Genomic DNA, 22,274 nt, shown 5'->3' on the forward strand with positions numbered 1-22,274 from the left:
AAAAGTAGTAAAATCATCTATATACACAATAAGTAGTTAAGGGTTATGCAAAACAAAAAGATATAAAATATGATGTCAAAAACAGTAAATGGGGGGAGTAAAAATGCAGGATTGTTAGAATGCATTTTAACTTAAGGGATCATCAACTTGAAATGATGATGTATATATATAATTGCCATATATGAACTTCATGGTAACCAGAAACCAAAAATTTATACATACACATAAAAATGAAAAAGGAATCAAAACATAACACTAAAGATAGCCATCAAATCACAAGGGAAGAGATCAAAAGAAAAAGAAATGAACAAAAAAGGAATACAAAAACAACCTGAAAAAATTTCACGGAACAGCAATAAGTATATCTCTATTAATAATTACTTGAAATGTAAATGGACTAAATGTTCCAAATAAAATCATGGAGAGGCTGAATGGATTAAAAAAAAAACAATACCCATATATATGCTGCCTATAAAAGACTCAACTCAGATCTAAAGACACACACAGACTGAATGTGAAGAGATGGAAAAAATTATTCCATGCAAATGGAAATGAAAAGAAAGTTGGGGTAGCTATATAAGACCACATAGACTTTAAAACAGACATATCAGACCAAATAGACCTTAAAATAAAGACTGTCACAAGAGACAAAGTAGGTCATTACATAATAATAAAGGGATTGATCCAACAAGAAGATATAATAATTGTAAATATATATATATGTACAACCCTACCCAACACCTAAATACATAAAAGCAAATATTAAAAGACAAAAAGGAAGAAATTCACAGTAACACAATCATAGCAGGGGAACTTAACACCCCACTTACATCAATGGACAGATCATCCAGACAAAAAATCAATAAGGAAACACTGGCCTTAAACAACACATTAGGTCAGATAGATTTAATAGATATAAATAGAGCATTCCATCCCAAAACAGTAAAATACACATTCTTTTCAAGCACACATGGAACATTCTACAGGATAGATCACGTGCCAGCCCACAAAACAAGTCTCAATAAATTGAAAATGACTGAACCATATCAAGCATTTTTTTCTGACCACAACAGTATAAGATTAGAAACCAACTATAAGGAAAAAACTGCAAAAAAATAAACACAGGAGGCAAAAAAATATGCTACTAAACAACCATGGGTCACTGAAGAGATCAAGAGGAAATTTTAAAATACTTGGAATTTAATGAAAACAGAAACACCATCTATGGGATGCAGCAAAAGCAGTTCTAAAAGGGAAGTTTACAGCAATATGAGCACGTCAGAAAATAAGAAAAATCTCAAACAAACAATCTAAACTTACACCTAAAGGAACTAGGAAAAGAAGAACAAAGAAAAACCAAAGTTAGTAAAAGGAAAGAAATCATAAATATCAGAGCAGAAATAAATGAAAGAGAGACTAAAAAGCAATACAGAAGATCAATGAAATTAAGAGCTGACTTTTGAAAAGATGACCAAAATTGATAATTTTGATAAACAAAATTGATATTAGCTAGACTCATCAAGAAAAAAAGTGGTCCAAATCAATAAAATCAAAATAAAAAAGAAGTTAAAACTGACACCACAGAAATACAAAGGATCATAAGAAATTACTACAAACAATTATATGCCAATAAAATGGACAACCTAGGAAAAATTGGATAAATTCCAAGAAATGTACAATCACTCAAGACTGAATAGCAAGAAATAGAAAATATAAACAGACCAATTACCAATAATGATATTGAATCAGTAATTAAAAACACTCCCAACAAACTAAAGTCCAGGACCAGATGGCTTCACAGGTAAATTCTACCAAATATTTCAAGAAGAGTTAACAGCTTTCTCAAACTATTCCACAAAATTTAAGAGGAAGGAACACTTCCAAACTCATTCTATGAGGCAAGCCATCACCATGATACCAAAACAGACAAAGAACCACAAAAAGAAAATTACAGGACAATATCGCTGATGAACATATGCAAAAATCCTCAACAAAATATTAGCAAACCCAATTCAGCATTACTTTAAAGGGATCACAGACCATGATCAAGTGGGATTAACCCCCTGGAGACAACATCCTTAAATCAAACAATGTAACACACCACACTAACAAACTGAAGAATAAAAATCATATGATCATCTCAATAGATGCAGGAAAAGCATTTGACAAAATTCAACACCCATTCACCATAAAACTCCCAACAATGTGGGTATAGAGGGAACATACCTCAACATAATAAAGGTCTATATAACAAACCTACAGCCAACATTGTACTCAAGAGTGAAAAGCTGAAAGTATTTCCTCTAAGATTAGGAACAAGACGAGGATGCCCAGTCTCACACTTCTATTCAATGTAGTACTGGAAGTCCTAGCCACAACAATCAGACAGGAAAAAGAAATGAAAGGAATCCAAATTGGAAAGGAAGAAGTAAAACTGTCACTGTTTGAAGAGGACATGATACTATATACTGAAAATCCTAAAGACATCACCAAAAAACTATTAAAATTCAACAATGAATTCAGTAAATGGCAGTATACAGAAATCTGTCATGTTTCTATACACTAAGAACAATCTATCAGAAAGAGAAATTAAGAAAACAATCCCATTTACAACTGCATCAAAAAGAATAAAGTATCTAGGAAAAAATATAACCGAGGAAGTAAAAGACCTGTACTTGGAAAACTATGAGACACTGATTTAAAAAACTGAAGATGACACAAAATAATAAAAAGATATACCATGTTCATGGATTGGAAGAATTAGTATTTCTAAAATGACTATACTACCCAAGGCAATCTACAGATTCAATGCAATCACTATTAAAATACCAATGGCATTGTTCACAGAACTAGAACAAATGATTCTACAATTTGTATGGAAACACAAAACCCCAAATAACCTTATTTCTCTTATTCTAAAAAGAATGAAATCTTGCCATTTGTGACAGCATGGATGGACTTAGAAGATATTATGCTAAATGAAATAAGTTAAAGAGAGAAAGAAAAATATGATTTCACTTATATGCGGAATTCAAAAAGCAAAGGAAATGAACTAACATAACAAAACAGAAACAGAGTCATAGACACAGAGAGCAAACAGGTGGTTACCAGAGGGGAGGGGGTTGGGGGGATGAGGGAAATAGGTGAGGGAGATTGAGAGGTACAAACTTCCACTTACAAGATAAATGAATCACAGGGATGAAATGTACAGTGTGGGGAATATAGTCAATAATAATTTAATTCTTATGTATTATGACAGTAACTAGACTTATCATGGTGATCATTTTGTAATGTATAGAAATATCAAATCACTAGGTTGTATAATAGGAACTAACATAGTATTGTAAGTCAATTATACTTCAAAAAGAAACAAACTCATAGAAAAGAGATCAGATCTCTGGTTACTAGAGGTGGGGGTGTGGGGAAAGGGAGAATTGGATCAAAGGTACAAACTTCCAGTTATAAGTAAGTATTAGCGATGTAATGTACAACATGACTAATATAATTAACACTGCTGTAAGTTATATATGAACGTTGCTGAGAAACTACATTCTAAGAGTTCTCATCACAGGAAAACCTTTTTGTTTCTTTTCCTTTAATGTTGTATGTGTATGAGAAGATGGATGTTCACTAAACTTACTGTCATAAACATTCCATGATGTACATAAGTCAAATCATTATGTTGTACACCTTACACTTATACAGTGCTGTATGTCAATTATATCTCAACAAAACTGGAAGGAAAAATAGGCACAAAAGTGAGAAAGCATCCTATGACTCTGGGCCTCTCAAACCTGAATCAAAGAATAAAAGTGTGCATGTCCAGTCAACACGGGCATGTAATGTTCTGTGCCCAGCACTGTTCAGTCACTAGGATGTGGTAGAGAACAAGATATTAAAGGCCCTGCCCCCCAGGATCCCCATCCCTAAATATTCCCCGCCCAATTCTGTTAAGCTGCTTCTCAGATTACTCCATTCCCTCCCCATTTGTCCTCACCACCCCAGGCCTTGACTGGAAGCCTGCTCTGAGTCATACATCTGTGGTAGGTCAGGGGATGAGAGAACACAGAGCTCTGCCCTCAGGGATTTACGAGTCTCACTGGGGAGACAGATCTGAAAACAAGTGGTTATCACTCATGAGGAGGTGTCCCAGCCACAGCAGTTATGGGGGTGCCATAATATGTGGCGCTCATCTTTTTTTAAATTTGTTTTATTGAGGTATAGTTGATTTACATTGTGTTAATTTCTGCTGTACAGCAAAATGATTCATATATATATATTCTTTTTCATATTCTTTTTCATTATGGTTTATTACAGGATATTGAATATATTTCCCTGTGCTACACAGTAGGACCCTGTTGTTTATCCATTCTATATATAATAGTTTGCATCTGCTAACCCCAAACTCCCAATCCAACCCTCCCCATCCCCCCTCCGCCTTGGCAACCACAAGTCTGTTCTTTATGTCTGTGAGTCTATTTCTGTTTCGTAGATAAGTTCTTTTTTGTCATATTTTAGATTCCACATGTAAGTGATATCATATGGTATTTGTCTTTCTCTTTCTGACTTTACTTAGTATGATAATCTCTAGGTCCACCCATGTTGCTGTAAATGGCATTACTTCATTCTTTTTTTATGGCTGAGTAATATTCCATTGTATATATGTACCACATCTTCTTTATCCATTCATCTGTCAACAGACATCTGTTGCTTCCATGTCTTGGCTCTTGTAAATAGGGCTGCTATGAACATAGAGGTGCATGTATTTTTTTGAATTAGAGTTTTGTCTGGATATATGCCCAAGAGTGAGATTGCTGGATCATATGGCAACTCTACTTTTAGTTTTTTGAGGAACCTCTATACTGTTCTCCATAGTGGTTATACCAATATACATTCTTACCAACAGTGTAGGAGTGTTCCCTTTTCTCCACACCCTCTCCAGCATTTGTTATTTGTAGACTTTTTAATGATGGTCATTCTGACTGGTGTGAGGTGATACCTCATTGTAGTTTTGATTTAAATTTCTCTAATAATTAGTGATGATGACCATCTTTTTATGCACGTGGTGCTCATCTTGCTTTGGGATTCACAACCCCTGGTCATGACATGAGGTGCACTGGTCAGAAGGACATGACCCAGTGGGTGCCTGCTGGAAGGGAGCACCCCTTTCTCTTCTGCATTAGGCCTTCCCAGCCCTGGGTCCTATCCACTGTCCCCCCTTGACACCCTCCCATACCCACTTAGGGAGCCTCACTGTCCAGGAGCTGAGAACAGCTGCCAGCCTGGTTACAGGATCCAGCTTGGCCCTTTCAGAACAAGTAAATAGTGGGGGAAATTCATAAAGCAGCATTCACACCCCTGGGAATTAGACTTGGATTCAAGTTCTGCTTCCATTCACTCTCTGTGAGTGGGTTTCATGTTCTCACTTTCAAGCAGAACAGGAATCCCTCAGTTGTTGGGGTGTTCTGAGACTAGTGAGACAGTGTGAAACATAACCTAACTAGCAGAGCAGCTGGACGAAGAGGGAGTGAGTCCCCAACCTGCATGCAGAGCCTGCTATGCCACTGAGTCCTGAGAAAAGGCAAGCGTGGTAGGGTGAGTTGCATCCAGCATCAGGTCAGGGTCACATGAAAAGTGACAATAAATAAATGACCAGAACCTGCAAAGTAGGGGGCAGGCCCTATGTTAGGTTGCTAGGGCTATCATAATGAAGTACCCCAAACCGGGTGGTGTAAACAACAGAAATGTATTATCTCACAGCCTGGAGGCTGGAAGCCAAACATTAAGATGTCAGCAGGGTTGGCTCCATCTGAGGGCCATGAGGGAGAATCTAGTCCTGGCCTCTCTCCCAACTGCTGCTGGTGTGCTGGCCATCTTTGGCATTTCTTGGCTTGTAGATCTCTGCCTTCATCTTCACATGGTGTTCTCCTTGTGTACATATCTGCCTCTAAACTTGCCCTTTTCATAAAGACACCAGTCATATCGGATTAGGGCCACCCTCTCCAGTATGACCTCATCTTAACTAATTACACTGCAATGACTCTATTTCCAAATAAGTTCACATTCTAATGTACTGGGGAAAATACTTCAACATATGAATTTGAGTTGGCAGGGGCAGGGAGCCCTCCCTTTCAGAAAATGTTTTTACACTAAACTTAAAGACAGTGCTCTTTTCAGAGGTCCATAATGTAGCCCATACTCTGAAGAATGAGGGATATCAATTGGGAAATAACCAGCAGAAATGGAAAAGTTTAAAATGAAAAGAAAAATAAGCTACTCATACATTTGAAGGAGTTAGTGTGCAAGATCACAGCTGACAAAGGAGAGAAGTTTTATTACTAGAGCTGACTCACTGTTCTTAAATTGCTGAAAAGTTCACATCCATTCACAAAGGGACATGAATGCCCCATCCTACCAGTCAGCATATCTAATGACATTTTGTATAAAGTAGTGAAAAGCTTCAAGACACAGGAGGACAAAGAAAAGAGGACATATGGTATAAGTTTAAAATGCACTAGTTTTGGGAGGGACCTTCAAGATGGCAGAGGAGTAAGACATGGAGATCACCTTCCTCCCCACAAATACATCAGAAATACATCTACATGTGGAACAACTCCTACAGAACACCTACTGAATGCTGGCAGAAGACCTCAGACTTCCCAAAAGGCAAGAAACTCCCCACGTACCAGGGTAGGGCAAAAGAAAAAAGAAAAAACAGAGACAAAAGAATAGGGACAGGACCTGCACCTCTGGGAGGGAGCTGTGAAGGAGAAAAACTTTCCACACACTAGGAAGCCCCTTCACTGGCGGAGACGGGGGGTGCGTGGGGGGAAGCTTCAGAGCCACGGAGGACAGCACAGCAAAAGGGGTGCAGAGGGCAAAGCGGAGAGATTCCCACACAGAGGATCAGTGCCAACCAGCAATCACCAGCCTGAGAGGCTTGTCGACTGAGCAGCTAGGGCAGGTGGGGGCTGGGAGGTGAGGCTCGGGCTTCGGAGGTCAGACTCCAGGGAGAGGACTGGGGTTGGCTGCGTGAAGACAGCCTGAAGGGGGCTAGTGTGCCACAGCTAGCTGGGAGGGAGTCTGGGGAAAAGTCTGGAACTGCCTAAGAGGCAAGAGACCATCGTTTTGGGGTGTACAAGGAGAGGTGATTCAGAGCACTGCCTAAATGAGCTCCAGAGACGGGCACGAGCCACGGCTATCAGTGCAGACCCCAAAGACGGGCATGAAATGCTAAGGCTGCTGCTGCAGCCACCAGAAGCCTGTGTGCAAGCACAGGTCACTATTCACACCGCCCCTCCTGGGAGCCTGTGCAGCCTGCCACTGCCAGGTTCCCGTGATCCAGGGACAACTTCCCCACGAGAACACACGATGCACCTCAGGGCATTCCAATGTTATGCTGGCCTCTGCCGCCGCAGGCTCACCCCACATTCCATACCCCTCCCTCCCCCTGGCCTGAGTGAGCCAGAGCCCCCTAATCAGCTGCTATTTTATCCCAGTCCTGGCTAAGCGAAGAATAGACACCTTCAGGCGACCTACACACAGAGGCAGGGCCAAATCCAAAGCTGAACCCCAGGAGCTGTGCAAACAAAGAGGAGAAAGGGAAATCTCTCCCAGCAGCCTCAGGAGCAGTGGAATAAAATTCCACAATCAGCTTCATGTACCCTGCAACTCTGGAATACTTGAATAGACAAAGAACCATCCCAAAATTGAGGCAGTGGACTTTGGGAGCAACTGTAGAGTTCGGGTTTGCTTTCTGTATCTAATTTATTTCTGCTTTTATGTTTATCTTAGTTGAGTATTTAGAGTTTATCATTGGTAGATTTGTTTATTGATTTGGTTGCTCTCTTCCTTTTGTTAATATATAGATATATATATATTATTTTCCTTTTTCTCTTTTTGTGAGTGTGTATGTGTATGCTTCATTGCGTGATTTTGTCTGTGTAGCTTTGCTTTTACCATTTATCCTAGGGTTCTGTCTGTCCTTTTTTTTTCTTCTTTTAAGTATAGTTTTTAGTGCTTGTTATCACTGGTGGATTTGGTTTTAGCTTTGGTTGCTCTCTTCTTTCTTTCTTTTTTTAAATTTTTTATTACTTTTTAATTTTTTTATTTTTAATAATTTTTTAAAATTTCCTATTTTAATAACTTTTATTTTATTATTATTTCTTTCTTTCTTTTTTTCCTCCCTTTTCTTCTGAGCCTTGTGGCTGAGAGAGTCTTGAAACTCCAGCCGGGCGTCAGGCCTGTGCCTCTGAGGTGGGAGAGCCGAGTTCAGGACATTGGTCACCAGAGACCTACCGGCTCCACGTAATATCAAACAGCGAAAGCTCTCTCAGAGATCTCCATCTCAATGCTACGACCCAGCTCAACTCAATGACCAGCAAGCTACACTGCTGGACACTATAGGCCAAACAACTAGCAAGACAGGAACATAACCCCACCCATTAGAAGAGAAGCTGCCTAAAATCATAATAAGGTCACAGACACCTCAAAACACATCACCGGATGCGGTCCTGCCCACCAGAAAGACAAGATCCAGCCTCATCCACCAGAACACAGGCACCAGTCCCCTCCACCAGGAAGCATAAACAACCCACTGAACCAACCTTAGCCACTGGGGGCTGACCCCAAAAACAATGGGAACTATGAACCTGCAGCAGGCAAAACAGAGACCCCCAAAAACAGTAAGATAAGCAAAATGAGAAAACAGAGAAACACACAGCAGATGAAGGAGCAAGGTAAAAACCCACCAGGCAAAACAAATGAAGAGGAAATAGGCAGTCTCCCAGAAAAAGAATTCAGAGTAATGATAGTAAAGATGATCCAAAATCTTGGAAATAGAATGGAGAAAATACAAGAAATGTTTAACAAGGACCTAGAAGAACTAAAGAGCAAACAAACAGTGATGAACAACACAATAAATGAAATTAAAAATTCTCTAGAAGGGATCAATAGCAGAATAACTGAGGCAGAAGAACGGATAAGTGACCTGGAAGATAAAATAGTGGAAATAACTACTGCAGAGCAGAATAAAGAAAAAAGAATGAAAAGAATTGAGGACAGTCTCAGAGACCTCTAGTACAACATTAAACACAACAATATTAGAATTATAGGGGTCCCAGAAGAAGAAGAGAAAAAGAAAGGGACTGAGAAAATATTTGAAGAGATTATAGTTGAAAACTTCCCTAATGTGGGAACAGAAATAGTTAAAGACCAGGAAGCACAGAGAGTCCCATACAGGATAAATCCAAGGAGAAACACGCCAAGACACATCTTAATCAAACTATCAAAAATTAAATACAAAGAAAACATATTAAAAGCAGCAAGGGAAAACCAACAAATAACATACAAGGGAATCCCCATAAGGTTAACAGCTGATCTTTCAGCAGAAACTCTGCAAGCCAGAACGGAGTGGCAGGACACATTTAAAGTGATGAAAGGGAAAATCCTACAACCACGATTACTCTACCTAGCAAGGATCTCATTCAGATTTGATGGAGAAATTAAAACCTTTACAGACAAGCAAAAGTTAAGAGAGTTCAGCACCACCAAACCAGCTTTACAACAAATGCTAAAGGAACTTCTCTAGGCAAGAAACACAAGAGAAGGAAAACACCTACAATAACAAACCCAAAACATTTAAGAAAATGGGAATAGGAACATACATATCGATAATTACCTTAAATGTAAATGGATTAAATGCTCCCACCAAAAGACACAGACTGCCTGAATGGGTACAAAAACAAGACCCATATATATGCTGTCTACAAGAGACCCACTTCAGACCTAGGGACACATACAGACTGAAAGTGAGGGGATGGAAAAAGATATTCCATGCAAATGGAAATCAAAAGAAAGCTGGAGTAGCAATTCTCATATCAGACAAAATAGACTTTAAAATAAAGACTATTACAAGAGACAAAGAAGGACACTCCATAATGATCAAGGGATCAATCCGAGAAGAAGATATGACAATTGTAAATATTTATGCACCCAACATAGGAGCACCTCAGCACATAAGGCAAGCACATATGCTAACAGCCATAAAAGTGGAAATTAACAGTAACACAATCATAGTAGGGGACTTTAACACCCCACTTTCACCAAAGGACAGATCATCCAAAATGAAAATAGATAAGGAAACACAAGCTTTAAATGATACATTAAACAAGATGGACTTAATTAATATTTATAGGACATTCCATCCCAAAACAACAGAATACACTTTCTTCTCATGTGCTCATGGAACATTCTCCAGGATAGATCATATCTTGGGTCACAAATCAAGCCTCGGTTAACTTAAGAAAATTGAAATTGTATCAAGTATCTTTTCCGACCACAATGCTATGAGACTAAATATCAATTACAGGATAAAAACTGTAAAAGATACAAACACATGGAGGCTAAACAATACACTACTAAATAACCAAGAGATCATTGAAGAAATCAAAGAGGAAATCAAAAAATACCTAGAATCAAATGACAATGAAAACACGATGACCCAAAACCTATGGCATGCAGCAAAAGTAGTTGTAAGAGGGAAGTTTATAGCAATACAATCCTACCTCAAGAAACAAGAAACATCTCAAATAAACCACCTAAAGCAATAAGAGAAAGAAGAACAAAAAAACCCCAAAGTTAGCAGAAGGAAAGAAATCATAAAGATCAGATCAGAAATAAATGAAAAAGAAATGAAGGAAACAATAGCAAAGATCAATAAAACTAAAAGCTGGTTCTTTGAGAAGATAAATAAAATTGATAAACCATTATCCAGGCTCATCAGAAAAAAAGAGAGAAGACTCAAATCAATAGAATTAGAAATGAAAAAGGAGAAGTAACAACTGACACTGCAGAAATACAAAGGATCATGAGAGATTATTACAAGCAACTGCACGCCAATAAAATGGACAACTTGGAAGAAATGGACAAAATCTTAGAAAAGCACAACCTTCCGAGACTGAACCAGGAAGAAACAGAAAATATAAACAGACCAACCACAAGCACTGAAATTGAAACTGTGATTAAAAATCTTCCAAGAAACAAAAGCCGAGGACCAGATGGCTTCACAGGTGAATTCTATCAAACATTTAGAGGTGAGCTAACACCTATCCCTCTCAAACTCTTCCAAAATATAGCAGAGGGAGGAACACTCCCTAACTCATTCTATGAGGCCACCATCAGCCTGATACCAAAACCAGACAAAGATGTCACAAAGAAAGAAAACTACAGGCCAGTATCACTGATGAACATAGATGCAAAAATCCTCAACAAAATACTAGCAAAGTATGGCCCTTAAATGCCATCTTCTTTCTCATTCTTGGAGATTTTTTTTAAGTTCCAGAAATCTTTCCCATTTATGCCATGTGGCTCTTCCAATAGTCTATTGATTTATTTAATAATATGTATATTTTATATACCATCATTATTATTTCTACTGCTGTTACACTGGAAAGGGCTTTATGTCTAGTGATGAACCAAATGTCAAACACACACGCTTTATAAATATATATAATATAAATATTGTTTTTCATTTCTTAAAAGGATATTAAAACTACGTACAAGACCATCCTCTTAAACAACCAACAACAAACAGACCATGGCTCTGTTCCTCTAAAGCTAATGCTGCCAGAAGAAATACATCATTAATTCCCTTTAATTTCCATCAAAGAGTCATTATTTATATGAAAACCTGGACAGAATGGACTTCAGAAAGCCCTCCCTTCTCACTAATCTGAAGACATCTGGGAAGGTTACTGAAGCAAGAAGAAAATCACACAGTTTCATAGGGCTTAACTCTTGGCTCCAAATTATTTCCTTGCCAACTGTTAGAAATCAAACTTATTCCGCCTAAACTTAAATTTTTAAATCAAAGTTGTGTGGCTATGATGGGAAAGCTTGTCCTAGATCAACACTCTCACTAAGAACAAATAGAAAACCTGGATAAAATACACATGTAAAAACTGATTTAAGAGGCCCAACACCAAGAAGGCAGGGTCAGCAGGTAGACTGCACTTCATACATGCCCTCTCTCCCCAGAACTTACCTCCTGTTGGCCTCCATGTGCAGGAGCTGGTGGGGAGTGGCTGCTAGGAGTGAGGGACCCGGCAGAGCCGAGGCATAACCAGAGTCTGGGGCAGCCAAGGAGCCCTACCATGAGGGGTGAGGCTTTAGAGAGACAGAATGATGAGGAAATGAGCCAGACAGCACACAGTGTTTCCCTCAACACATTTACAGACTAATCTGAACAGGGAAGAGGTGATAAAACAGTCATAAAAATGGCTTAAAAAAGAGCAGAATTTTCAGCCATTTTATGCTGTCCGAAATATAAAAATTAGAGTTTTGGACCACTTTGGAGTTGCCTTGGGAAGCATCTCAAGCCCTCAGGTGGGACTCCTGCGGAGCTATCCCCAAGACTGGGGCGGTGGGGATCAGAGCCCAGCTGAGCCTCAGCAAGACAGCAGAGCAGCCCCTACACCAGCTCTGACCTCCAGACACGAGAGGGAACATTGCGTGAAACCTCTACAACTTTCGCACATAATCAAAATTACCAGGCAGACAACTACAGAGCCCACGCGCCCTGGAGCCTGTGTGCCACAACTAGAGTGAGAAAACTTGCACGCCACAACAAGAGAGAAGCCCGCACACCGCGATGAAGAGACCACGTGCCACAATGAAAGATCCCACATGCCTCAACGAAGATCCCGCATGCCGCAATTAAGAACCGATGCAGCCAAAAAAAAAAAAAAAACATGTGACCAAATAGCTCTAAAAAAAAAAAAAAATTACCAGGCAGACCAAAACATGGGGCCAAGCAACAAAGGAGACAATAGAAATGATACCACAGATGGCCAGATACTGCAGCTATCAGCCTAGAAATTAATGATTAACGTGTTCAAAAAAAAGACTGCAAGATGGAGAATGTCACCAGAGACACTACATATATTAGAAACTGTCAAATTAAAATAGTAGAAATGAAAACTACATTAACTGAAATGAAGAATTCAGCAGATGGCTGGGACTTCCCAGGAGGTCCAGTGGCTAAGACTCTGCACTCCCAATGCAGGGGGCCTGGGTTCAATCCCTGGTCAGGGAACTAGATCCCATATGCTGCAACTAAAAAGATCCCGCATGCCGCAACTAAAAAAAGATCCCACGTGCCTCAACTAAGACCCAACACAGCCAAATAAATAAATAAATAATTTTAAAAATAAATAAAATAAATATTTTTTTAAAAAAAGAATTCAACAGATGGCTTTAACAGATAACAGACACGAGCAGCAACTTAGGATGCTACAAAGTAGGTTGGAAGGTTTCCACTGATTGAAGCATGGAGAGCAAAGGGATGTAAATAAAACTACAAGCATAAGGGACAAATGGGACTTGGGAGAAGTGTTTAACATTCACAGGATTGGACTCCTAGGACGTGAAAAGAGAGAGAGAATGGTGCAGAGCAATATTTTAAAAATAATGGCCAATATTATTGCTAAACTGTTGAAGGATATCAAACTGTAGATGCAAAAACTGTGATGAATCTTAAGCAGCATAAATGCAAAGAAGATCAAAACAAGGTGGCACCGCGGTGCTCCAGCCTTCACTTCTTTTGGACTTTCCTGAGCTTAGGTGCCTTCAGAAAAGTTTTACAAAGCAATGGACATCCTCCAGCGGTAATAGATTTCTTGGAATGGAATTTACTTTCTTCCCTCCTGACCTTCTGTGACTCCACATGGTAGTTGACTTCATGTCTCAAAACTGCAGCCAAAAGTGAGAGGAGCAGGGATGAGGTTCACAGATGTCACAGCGAGCTTCACGGGCCCCCATGTTCCCCCATGCCCCTCCTGGCTGCATGCCATACTACAAGTTTTATACTTTTGGCTATGGATCATATAATGGAGCATATACTAATGATTTTTAACCCGTCCTATGATCTACACAGCTGCCCCCTTAATTTCTGGGTAACACACCATCACAACCAGCTGTTACAGTCACATCGTGTTGACTCAATCACTGCAAGTCTTAGATATCCTCAGATGACTTATACCAGTTCTTTTAAAAGCAAAGGGAAAGAAGCCAGTCTTAGAAGGCTACATACTGAGGATTCCAAATATGACTTTCTAGAAAAGACAAAACTATGAAGACAGTGAAAATATCAGTGGTTGCCAGGGCTTGGAGGGTAGGGATGAAGAGGTAAAGCACAGAGGATTTTTAGGGCAGTGAAAATACTCTGTATGATAAAATAATGGTGAGTACATTATACATGTCATAATATATTTGTGAAAATCCATAGAATGTACAACACCAAAAGTAAACCCTAATGTAAACTATAAACTTCAGCTAATAATAATGTGTCAATATCCGTTCATCACTCATAACGAATGTACCACACTAGTGCAAGATGTTAATAATATGAGGAGAGAGAGAAAGAGAGAGAGAGAGAGAGTGTGTGTGTGTGGGGGGGGTGGGTGGGTGTGTGTTTAGAGGTATATGATAACTCTGTGATTTCTACTCACTTTTTCTGTAAATTTAAAATTATGCTATATGAAATGTCAGAAAGAGTAAGACAAATACTGTATGATCTTACTTACATGTAGAATCTTAAAAACCAGAAATCACAGGAACAGAGTAGATTGGTGGTTTCCAGGGAGGGGGGGCGGGGGTACTTATGCATAAATGTTAGTCAAAGGGTACAAATTTCTAGTATTAAGATAAATAAGTTCCAGGGATATAATGTACAGCATGGTGACTATAGTTAACAATACAGTATTATATACTTGATAGTTGCTAAGTGAGTAGGTCTTAAAAGTTCTCAACACCCACACAAAAAAGGACTATGTAGGGCGATGAAAGTGTTAACTAACCCTATTGTTTTAATCATTTTGCAGTATACTGGATATATATATCCAATCACCTTAAACTTACATAATGTTATATGCCAACTGTATCTCAACAAAGCTGGGAAAAATTTTTAAACTGCTCTAACAAATAAAGTTTATTAATTTTTTTTTAATAAAAGGAAAACGATCCTAGCATTAGACTCACCCTTGAGCCCTTTTCATCTCAAGTTCCAAGTAAGAGCTATAGCTCTATAGGTGCTGCTGCTGCATGTTCCTGATGACCACAGAAATGCAGTGGGCTAGAGTCAGAACCACTGCTCTGAGGTCTCCATCCCCATCAGCTCCAGCTCACTCCTCACAAATAAGTAGGAAAGGCAGTATCTTCTCTACCATGATCTCATGAAGATCAAATGAGACAGACTGATAGCAGAGAATAGGTATCAAAGCATTAGTTTTCTTTGTTCCATTACTAAAAGGTTTCTTACAGTGAATATTCTCAAAAATAAACTCTCAAGCTCCCTTGTATGCAGCTTCCATACAAGGCCTGAAACAAATGATGGGTAATTTCTGTGAGGAACTGTGCACATTTAGATATGTTATAATGACAAAGACAGAGTATGTGATTGAGGCTTTGTAAAAAAAGATTCTCTTCAACCCATCTGAACCATTTCTAATCTCCTCTATAACTAGAAAAAGCATAAACAACTCCAAGAGAGACAAGACAATGAAAATCAATCTGTTAAACAAGAGATTGAAATGCATCTTCAATTTATTTTTCAGGGAGAATGTCTGAAACTGAAACTTCAGTATGAATAATCTCAATAAAAGAAGTAGAAAAGTGGGAGGGAGGAGAGGAGGGGGAGGAGGAAATTGTGGTTTTCTCTCTTTCCTTGATTGTTAAATGAATATTTAGAGGGGAAAAGCCATAACTTTATCAGGCTTTAGCTTATCATCAAAACCGCAATAAAAATTTACATCCTTAAATCCTGTACACATCTCTAAATTGTGCCTTTCTCCCATAATATGTTTTTTAATTTGATTGTTTTAGTATCTCTCATATTTTTAAATTATTATTGCTGACTCAATCCCCAATTCCCACTTAAACACTCAGTTCTCTACTTTTGAATTGCTTTTCTTTTTCATGCAGTCCACTTTAGAGCCCTTTACAATTCTTTTGAAACTGTGTCATTTGGTTTCATAGATATAGTGGGTATGTGTGATGTACTCAGCAATGGGAGAAGAAGCCCTTTGTCATTCTGACTTCCAAGCAAAGTGCTAGGAACACAAAGGCTGGAACTACTCATCCTTCAGGAAGCAGATGCAGGGAGAATTTTTAGGGCAGTGGAACTACTCTGTATGATTCTGTAATGGTTGAAACACGTCGTTACATATTTGTCCAAATCCACAGATGTACAACACCAAGAATGAATCCTAGTGCAAACTGTGGACTTTGGGTGACGATGACATGTCAACATGGGTTCACTGACTATAATAAATGTCCCCCTCTGGAGGCAGTGTTGATAGTTGGGGAGGCCATGCATGAGTCGGGGCATGGAGTATATGAGGAATGTCTGTACCTTCCTCTGACTTTTGCTGTGAACCTAAAAAAAAAGTTTTTACAAATAAAAATTTAAATTAAAAAAAAAAGCAACTCGGAAGCCCCTGACACCCTGAGGCCTCTGAAACCTCTCTCAGGAGTGCTGCACATCCCCTCCTCCGGGAACATGAATCTACCTTTGCTCTGGCTCTCTGGGCACCATGATGGTTTATTTATGAATCTGGATTTGAGCTAATCTCTCGTGAAGTCGGACCTGCACATACTCAGATGGAAGGGTCTGCACACTCCCCAGAGCAGGGTCTGTCTGGGGCAGAGCTGAGGGTGAAGCTGACTCTTCACCACACATGGCCTCAGAGCCTCAGTCTCTGCAGGTCCACAGTGCCCCCAGCCCCGCCCACCCACATGGCCTTCAAACAGCACATCAGACCCTCAGTCCCCAGTCGTGTCACATACCTGCCATCCTGCCTTTTACTGGGGACCTTCCTACCTGTCCCACCTGGCAGACCCCTGCCTATTGGCCTCATCCCAGACTGAGAAGACGTCATCAGAGAAATCTATCCCAACTGCAGTGGGCTTTCCTGAGGGGGTGCCAGCCATTAGCAGAGTCCTTATCACCCTGTGGGGACTGTTACTTACTTTTAGCCTCCTCTGCAGCCTATGATTTTCACGCAGAAAAGTCTATCAATTCCAACAGCAAAACCTAATCCTGGGCACAAAGGAGATCTCAAGGTTACAGGAGTTCATGATAATCCCTAGATATGCAGATACAAGCAACTGTTCCTAAAACAATTTTGTGACTATGTATCTATGGAGGCACTTCTGTTTTAGTGTTAGACATAAATCAGTGTCTGAATAAAGTATGGTGGAACTAGTGTGAGAAAATAAAACTCCAAAATAAGAAACAAACTGAGAAATGACTACTCAGTGTGGTCAACTGAATAATTATTTATCAGGGAAAGGGAGTATTACAGTCACAGTCTACGTTTCACAATCTGCAGCCCATAGGTTGTGTGGGGTGAATCCTCTTTTATTCACTTCACCTCTTTGCTAGTGGCCCATCTCCAGTGTATGGATGACATAGGGGATTTTTTTTAAAGTGAGTGACCCATAAATTTTAGCCCCACATGGAACCTTTATACCATCAACAAAAAGATGAACACTTTTAATATCTTACAATGAAAAGAAAGGATTTTGCTATTAATTTTGGAAGGATTATTTCCATCCACAGAACTTTGCAATGAAAGGAAGGCTTCTTAAGTTGGCATTTTGCAAATCCCCCTCAGTCTCAAGCATCCCCCAAATCCAGGAGCCGTTGTGCAGCAGGGAAACACAAAGAAGTCCCCAGTGTTAGGGGTTCCTGCATCACTGGGCCTGCAAAGCAAGTGCCTACTCCTGGAATCCTCCACATTCTGCTCAGGGAGGCCCACCCCGGCCTGAGGCGCCCGTGAGAAGACCCTGACACTGGTGGATGCCAACATACCAGCACCTTCCTAAGAGCTAAGCACTTTGTACAGGGAAGGCCTTCTTCTACACTAGAAATAGTTACTACTGGAGCTCACTTTGCTTGTAAGTCTGTGAAAACACCTTCCTCTATTAGGAGAAATCACACATATACTTGATTCCATACTTTCTCCCCTGTTTAAAAAAAAGGCAGGATATTTACCCTCAGGGAGACAGAAGTATAAACTAGGTAATCTCAGATCCTTTCCTGAGAAATGCTGAAAGGCAGGTCTTTTGGATCTTGAAAAATTAACTAAAGTAAAAAAGCTGTCATTTATATTCATCCCTAGTATAAATGAGGTCAGACATAGCCAATGACTGCACAACTGCAAATAACATCATCTGGAAATCTACGCACAGTAAACACACTTGTGGACAAGATGGGGATGAGATACTTTTTAATCATTAGAGCAACATCTCACTGCTGGTGTCACAATCTCTACTCCTTGAGTTTTACCATTTTCAGTGTTTAAACTTCCAATAAATACTACATATTTAAGAAGTCAATTGTGAGTTTAAACTTGCATGATAAATCTCGAGCAGAAACCCACAACGAGAATGTAAGCAAGAACTGATGCAAAGACTGTGAGATCAGAAAAGAAAATAGCTTCTTACCATGTTTATTGATGACACAGGACCAATGCTGTTAACATAGATGTCAACATCAATTACGGTAGGTTTTACTGTGGAGAAAACACATGTGTGTTAATACACTGTGCCAGAGAGACCGAGGAAAGCGCTACTCAACTTCCTCTGAGTCACACACCAACAGCTCAATGGCATATGGGAAAGGGGTGTATTTTTCTTTGGAACTTGCCAGGTAGTTACAATTCTCAAAGTATTAAAGATTCTTACTCATATTTAATAAATTCTAAAAAAACAGGATATTTATACACTGCAAGTTGCCAGTGATAGATGACCATAAAGATACTCTATAACATTTGTTTAGCTGATTATATGGCAGAGAAAACATAAAATGATAAAACATAAGACACTGCATAAGAAATTTAATGTCAAAGTTATGCTAAGAAATCAAACCCAAGTAATGAGTAATATCAGGGACAATTCAAGTTATTTATCCATTACCTGGTTGCAACTCAAAGCAAAGATCTGGAGAGTACATACACCAAAGGAGATTAAGAAATACTGATTATTGGTGTCATTATTACCTAAAGAAACACACACACATATCACAGACTTCAAATCATACAACTCAAAAAAGAATAACACTTTAGTAAGTCAAGAAATTACCGTTCCAACTATAAGGGAGTAAAATTCATATAACAAGAAACTGTAATATCTAACATCGTGCATCAGAGGTAAAATTGGCTCATTTAACCTTAAAGAAAATCATTTTCCCTTTCCTTGGCAGAAATGGAACTTGGGAGACAAGTAATGAGATTCCTGAGACAGCCACCTCTGAGTCAGGGGACCGTGCCAGTGAAAAGGAGGCGTCTCTCTTTCCCCAGTACTCAGCAACTGATAAAGGGGAGAAGAACACCAATTTCAGAATATTTCTGCCCCAGAGGAAGATGAACAAGACTCCTGAACCTTTGCACATAAACACAGAGTGTTTCTATGGAAACAAGGGTGTTCGCATCTGCAATTATTTCGAGCTTCCTCCAGTTTTGCTAACTAATCATTCACAAGTGGACTTCTGCACTCTACTTTTGGAACTATGAGTGGCACCTGTAAGCTCACAGTCTGTTGTTCAATTATGTAACCAGCAGTCTGCAGCCTGAGCCATGTTGTCTGGACCTCCAAGAAAATGAAAATAATGACAATGAACTGGAGCCAACTACTCTGACATCTGTCAGCGCAACCAAGCCACGTTAGCTTCAAAGAGCTGCTGGCATTTTGGAAAACACCACAATACAATTCTAAGTACTATGTATCTAGTGCTTAAATTTCATAAAAGGACTATTCTTCATTTTAGGCTGAGCTTTGCTAACTACTCTCAACAGTAAGTAGCATCTTTCTTCAACTTAATTGGGTTCAGTAAGTGTTCTGTCTGCAAACGTTGTGCTGCATAACCTTTGGTAATGTTATACAAAGGCTGTGTTAAGTCAATCAGTTGAGGACCTACTTTTTGCAAGAGATTTTTCTGGTTGTTTCATGGTATTTATTAGACTTTAGGCTTCCAGGGCTTTTAATCTCATTAAATAAAAAGGACCTACAGATGTAAAGCCTTAACAACTTGAAGTGGGAAGTGTCAAATGAGTATTAAGTGCAATAGTATAATAAAGGTTTTAAGAGAAGAGTCTGCAAAACACAAACACACATACACACACACACACACACACACAAAACTTGGGGGAAATAAACTGTTTTAAGCAAATTCTCATTTAAGCAGCGTCATGCTAAAGTAAAAGGAGCCTTTAGGAAAGTGGCTCTGACAGTGGTACCCAGGAAAGAGATTGGCCACAGGAGACTCAAGGTTTACAGTTCAAAGATTACAGATTAAGCCCGGACAAATGATCTTCAATAAGGATGCCAAGACCATTCAAAGGGGAAAAAGTATTTTCAACAAATGGTGTTAGGTAAACTGGACACCCACAAGCAAAAAACTGAAGTTGAACCCTTACACAATATACAAAAATTAACTCAAAATGGATCAGAAACCTAAAGGTAAGATTTGAAACTACAAAACTCTTAGAAGAAAACATAGGAGAAAAGCTTCATGACACTGAATTTGGAAATGATTTCTTGTATATGACACCAAAAGCATAGGCAATAAAAGAAAAAAATAAATAAACTGGACTACATCAAAATTAAAAACTTCTGTGCATCAAAGGACACAACACAGTGGAAAGGCAACCCACATTATGGGAGAAAACATCTGTAAATCATATGTCTGATAAGTGGTTAATATCCAAAAAATAAAAAGAACTCCCACAACTCAACAACAGATAAGCAAAACAACCTGATTTAAAAATGGGTAAAGGACTTAGACATTTCTCTAAAGAGACATACAAATAACCAATAAGCACATGAAACGACATTTAACATTATTAGTCATTAGGGAAATGCAAATCAAAACCACTTCACATCCATTATGATGGCTACTATTTAAAAAACAAAAACAGAAAAAAAACAAGTGTTGGCAATGACATGGAGAAAATGAAAACCTTGTACACTACTGGTGGGAATGTAAAATAACGCAGGCAATATGGAAAACAGTATGGTGGTTCCTCAAAGAAACAAAAAATAGAACTACCCTATAATCCAGCAATTCCACTTCTGGTTATATACCCAAAAGAATTAAAATCAGGGACTCAAACATATATTTGTACACACATGTTCACAGCAGCATTATTCACAACAGCCAAAAGGAGGAAGCAAGCCAAGTGCGCATGGAGGGATAAATGGGTAAACCAAACACAGTATATACATATGGAATATTACTCAGCCTTTTTGTATTTGTTTATGTGATGGTCAGTCAGGTGCAGCCACAAGAGGAGAGGCTCAGGAAAACAAAATTGATTTTCTCACAGGTCCTAAAGACAGGAGGTATGGCACGCTTTGCCCGACTACATGGGAAAGACATAAGGGTGGTCAGGAGACAGAAGACAGGGCAAGGGAGGGGGTGCTTAGGCCGTGATCTGAATTGGGGTCTCTGAAGGAAAGGCAGAGCAGGGAAGGATAAACAGCTCGGGTTGGCTAGTTTGGCTAGCTTGAATAATTCCTGTGGGCTTTCAGCTATACAGGTGGTCTCCAGTGGCCTGGTACCAGGCCCTGGGATGATTAAAACAGAAGAGTATTGCCTGCTGGGGTGTAAGGGCTGTATAGAGGAGGTATGACTCTGGATTGAATAGTCTGTATGTTCAAAGGCCTGCTCCAGGCTGGGGCCCTTGCCATCTCTAAGAATTGGCTAACCCTGGAAGAGGCAGTTTCTGCCCAATCGGGAAGGGTTTTTAAGATATCAAAACATCATAATATACAGAAAAATTTAAATATATATAGAAACCCCGTCATGGTAAAATGTAAATAAATTATATTTTAATGGAAAAAATTCTTGATGTCAATATCTTTGGGGCTAGACATTCAAAACCACATTTAACATAGTAAAACATTCCTTTTAAACTTCAGCCCCTCTTGTGAAAAAAACCCCCAATTTTTATTTCCAAAATGCCCAACAAGTTACCTGGTAAGGGGTCCCATTTGGGTGTCATAAAGGAGTACTTCCTAGCACATGTCTAAAATGCCAACCCTGAATAAAACAGGTACTAAAAACATTTCTTAGAAGTTTGATTAGGTCCTCTTTGCTTATTTTTGCTTTTATTTCTTTTGCTTTGAGAGACTGACCAAACAAAACATTGGTTCAATTCATGTCAGAGAATGTTTTGTGGTGTCATGTCTTACACTTAAGTCTTTAAGCCATCTGT

The 22,274-nt window shown here is 39.1% G+C and overlaps 1 protein-coding gene across 1 annotated transcript in view; it reads right to left on the minus strand.

Moving 5' to 3' along the window:
* The window catches only part of GABRG3 (gamma-aminobutyric acid type A receptor subunit gamma3), a 552,571-nt gene that overhangs the window by 472,669 nt on the left and 57,628 nt on the right, over nt 1-22,274 (minus strand). Inside the window, exon 3 of the mRNA XM_061181827.1 lies at nt 18,505-18,572. Within this exon, the coding sequence (XP_061037810.1) occupies nt 18,505-18,572 (68 nt within the window). The remainder of the gene's footprint in view (nt 1-18,504; nt 18,573-22,274) is intronic.

Source organism: Eubalaena glacialis, chromosome 2 (genome assembly GCF_028564815.1).
Source record: "Eubalaena glacialis isolate mEubGla1 chromosome 2, mEubGla1.1.hap2.+ XY, whole genome shotgun sequence".
NCBI lineage: Eukaryota > Metazoa > Chordata > Mammalia > Artiodactyla > Balaenidae > Eubalaena > Eubalaena glacialis.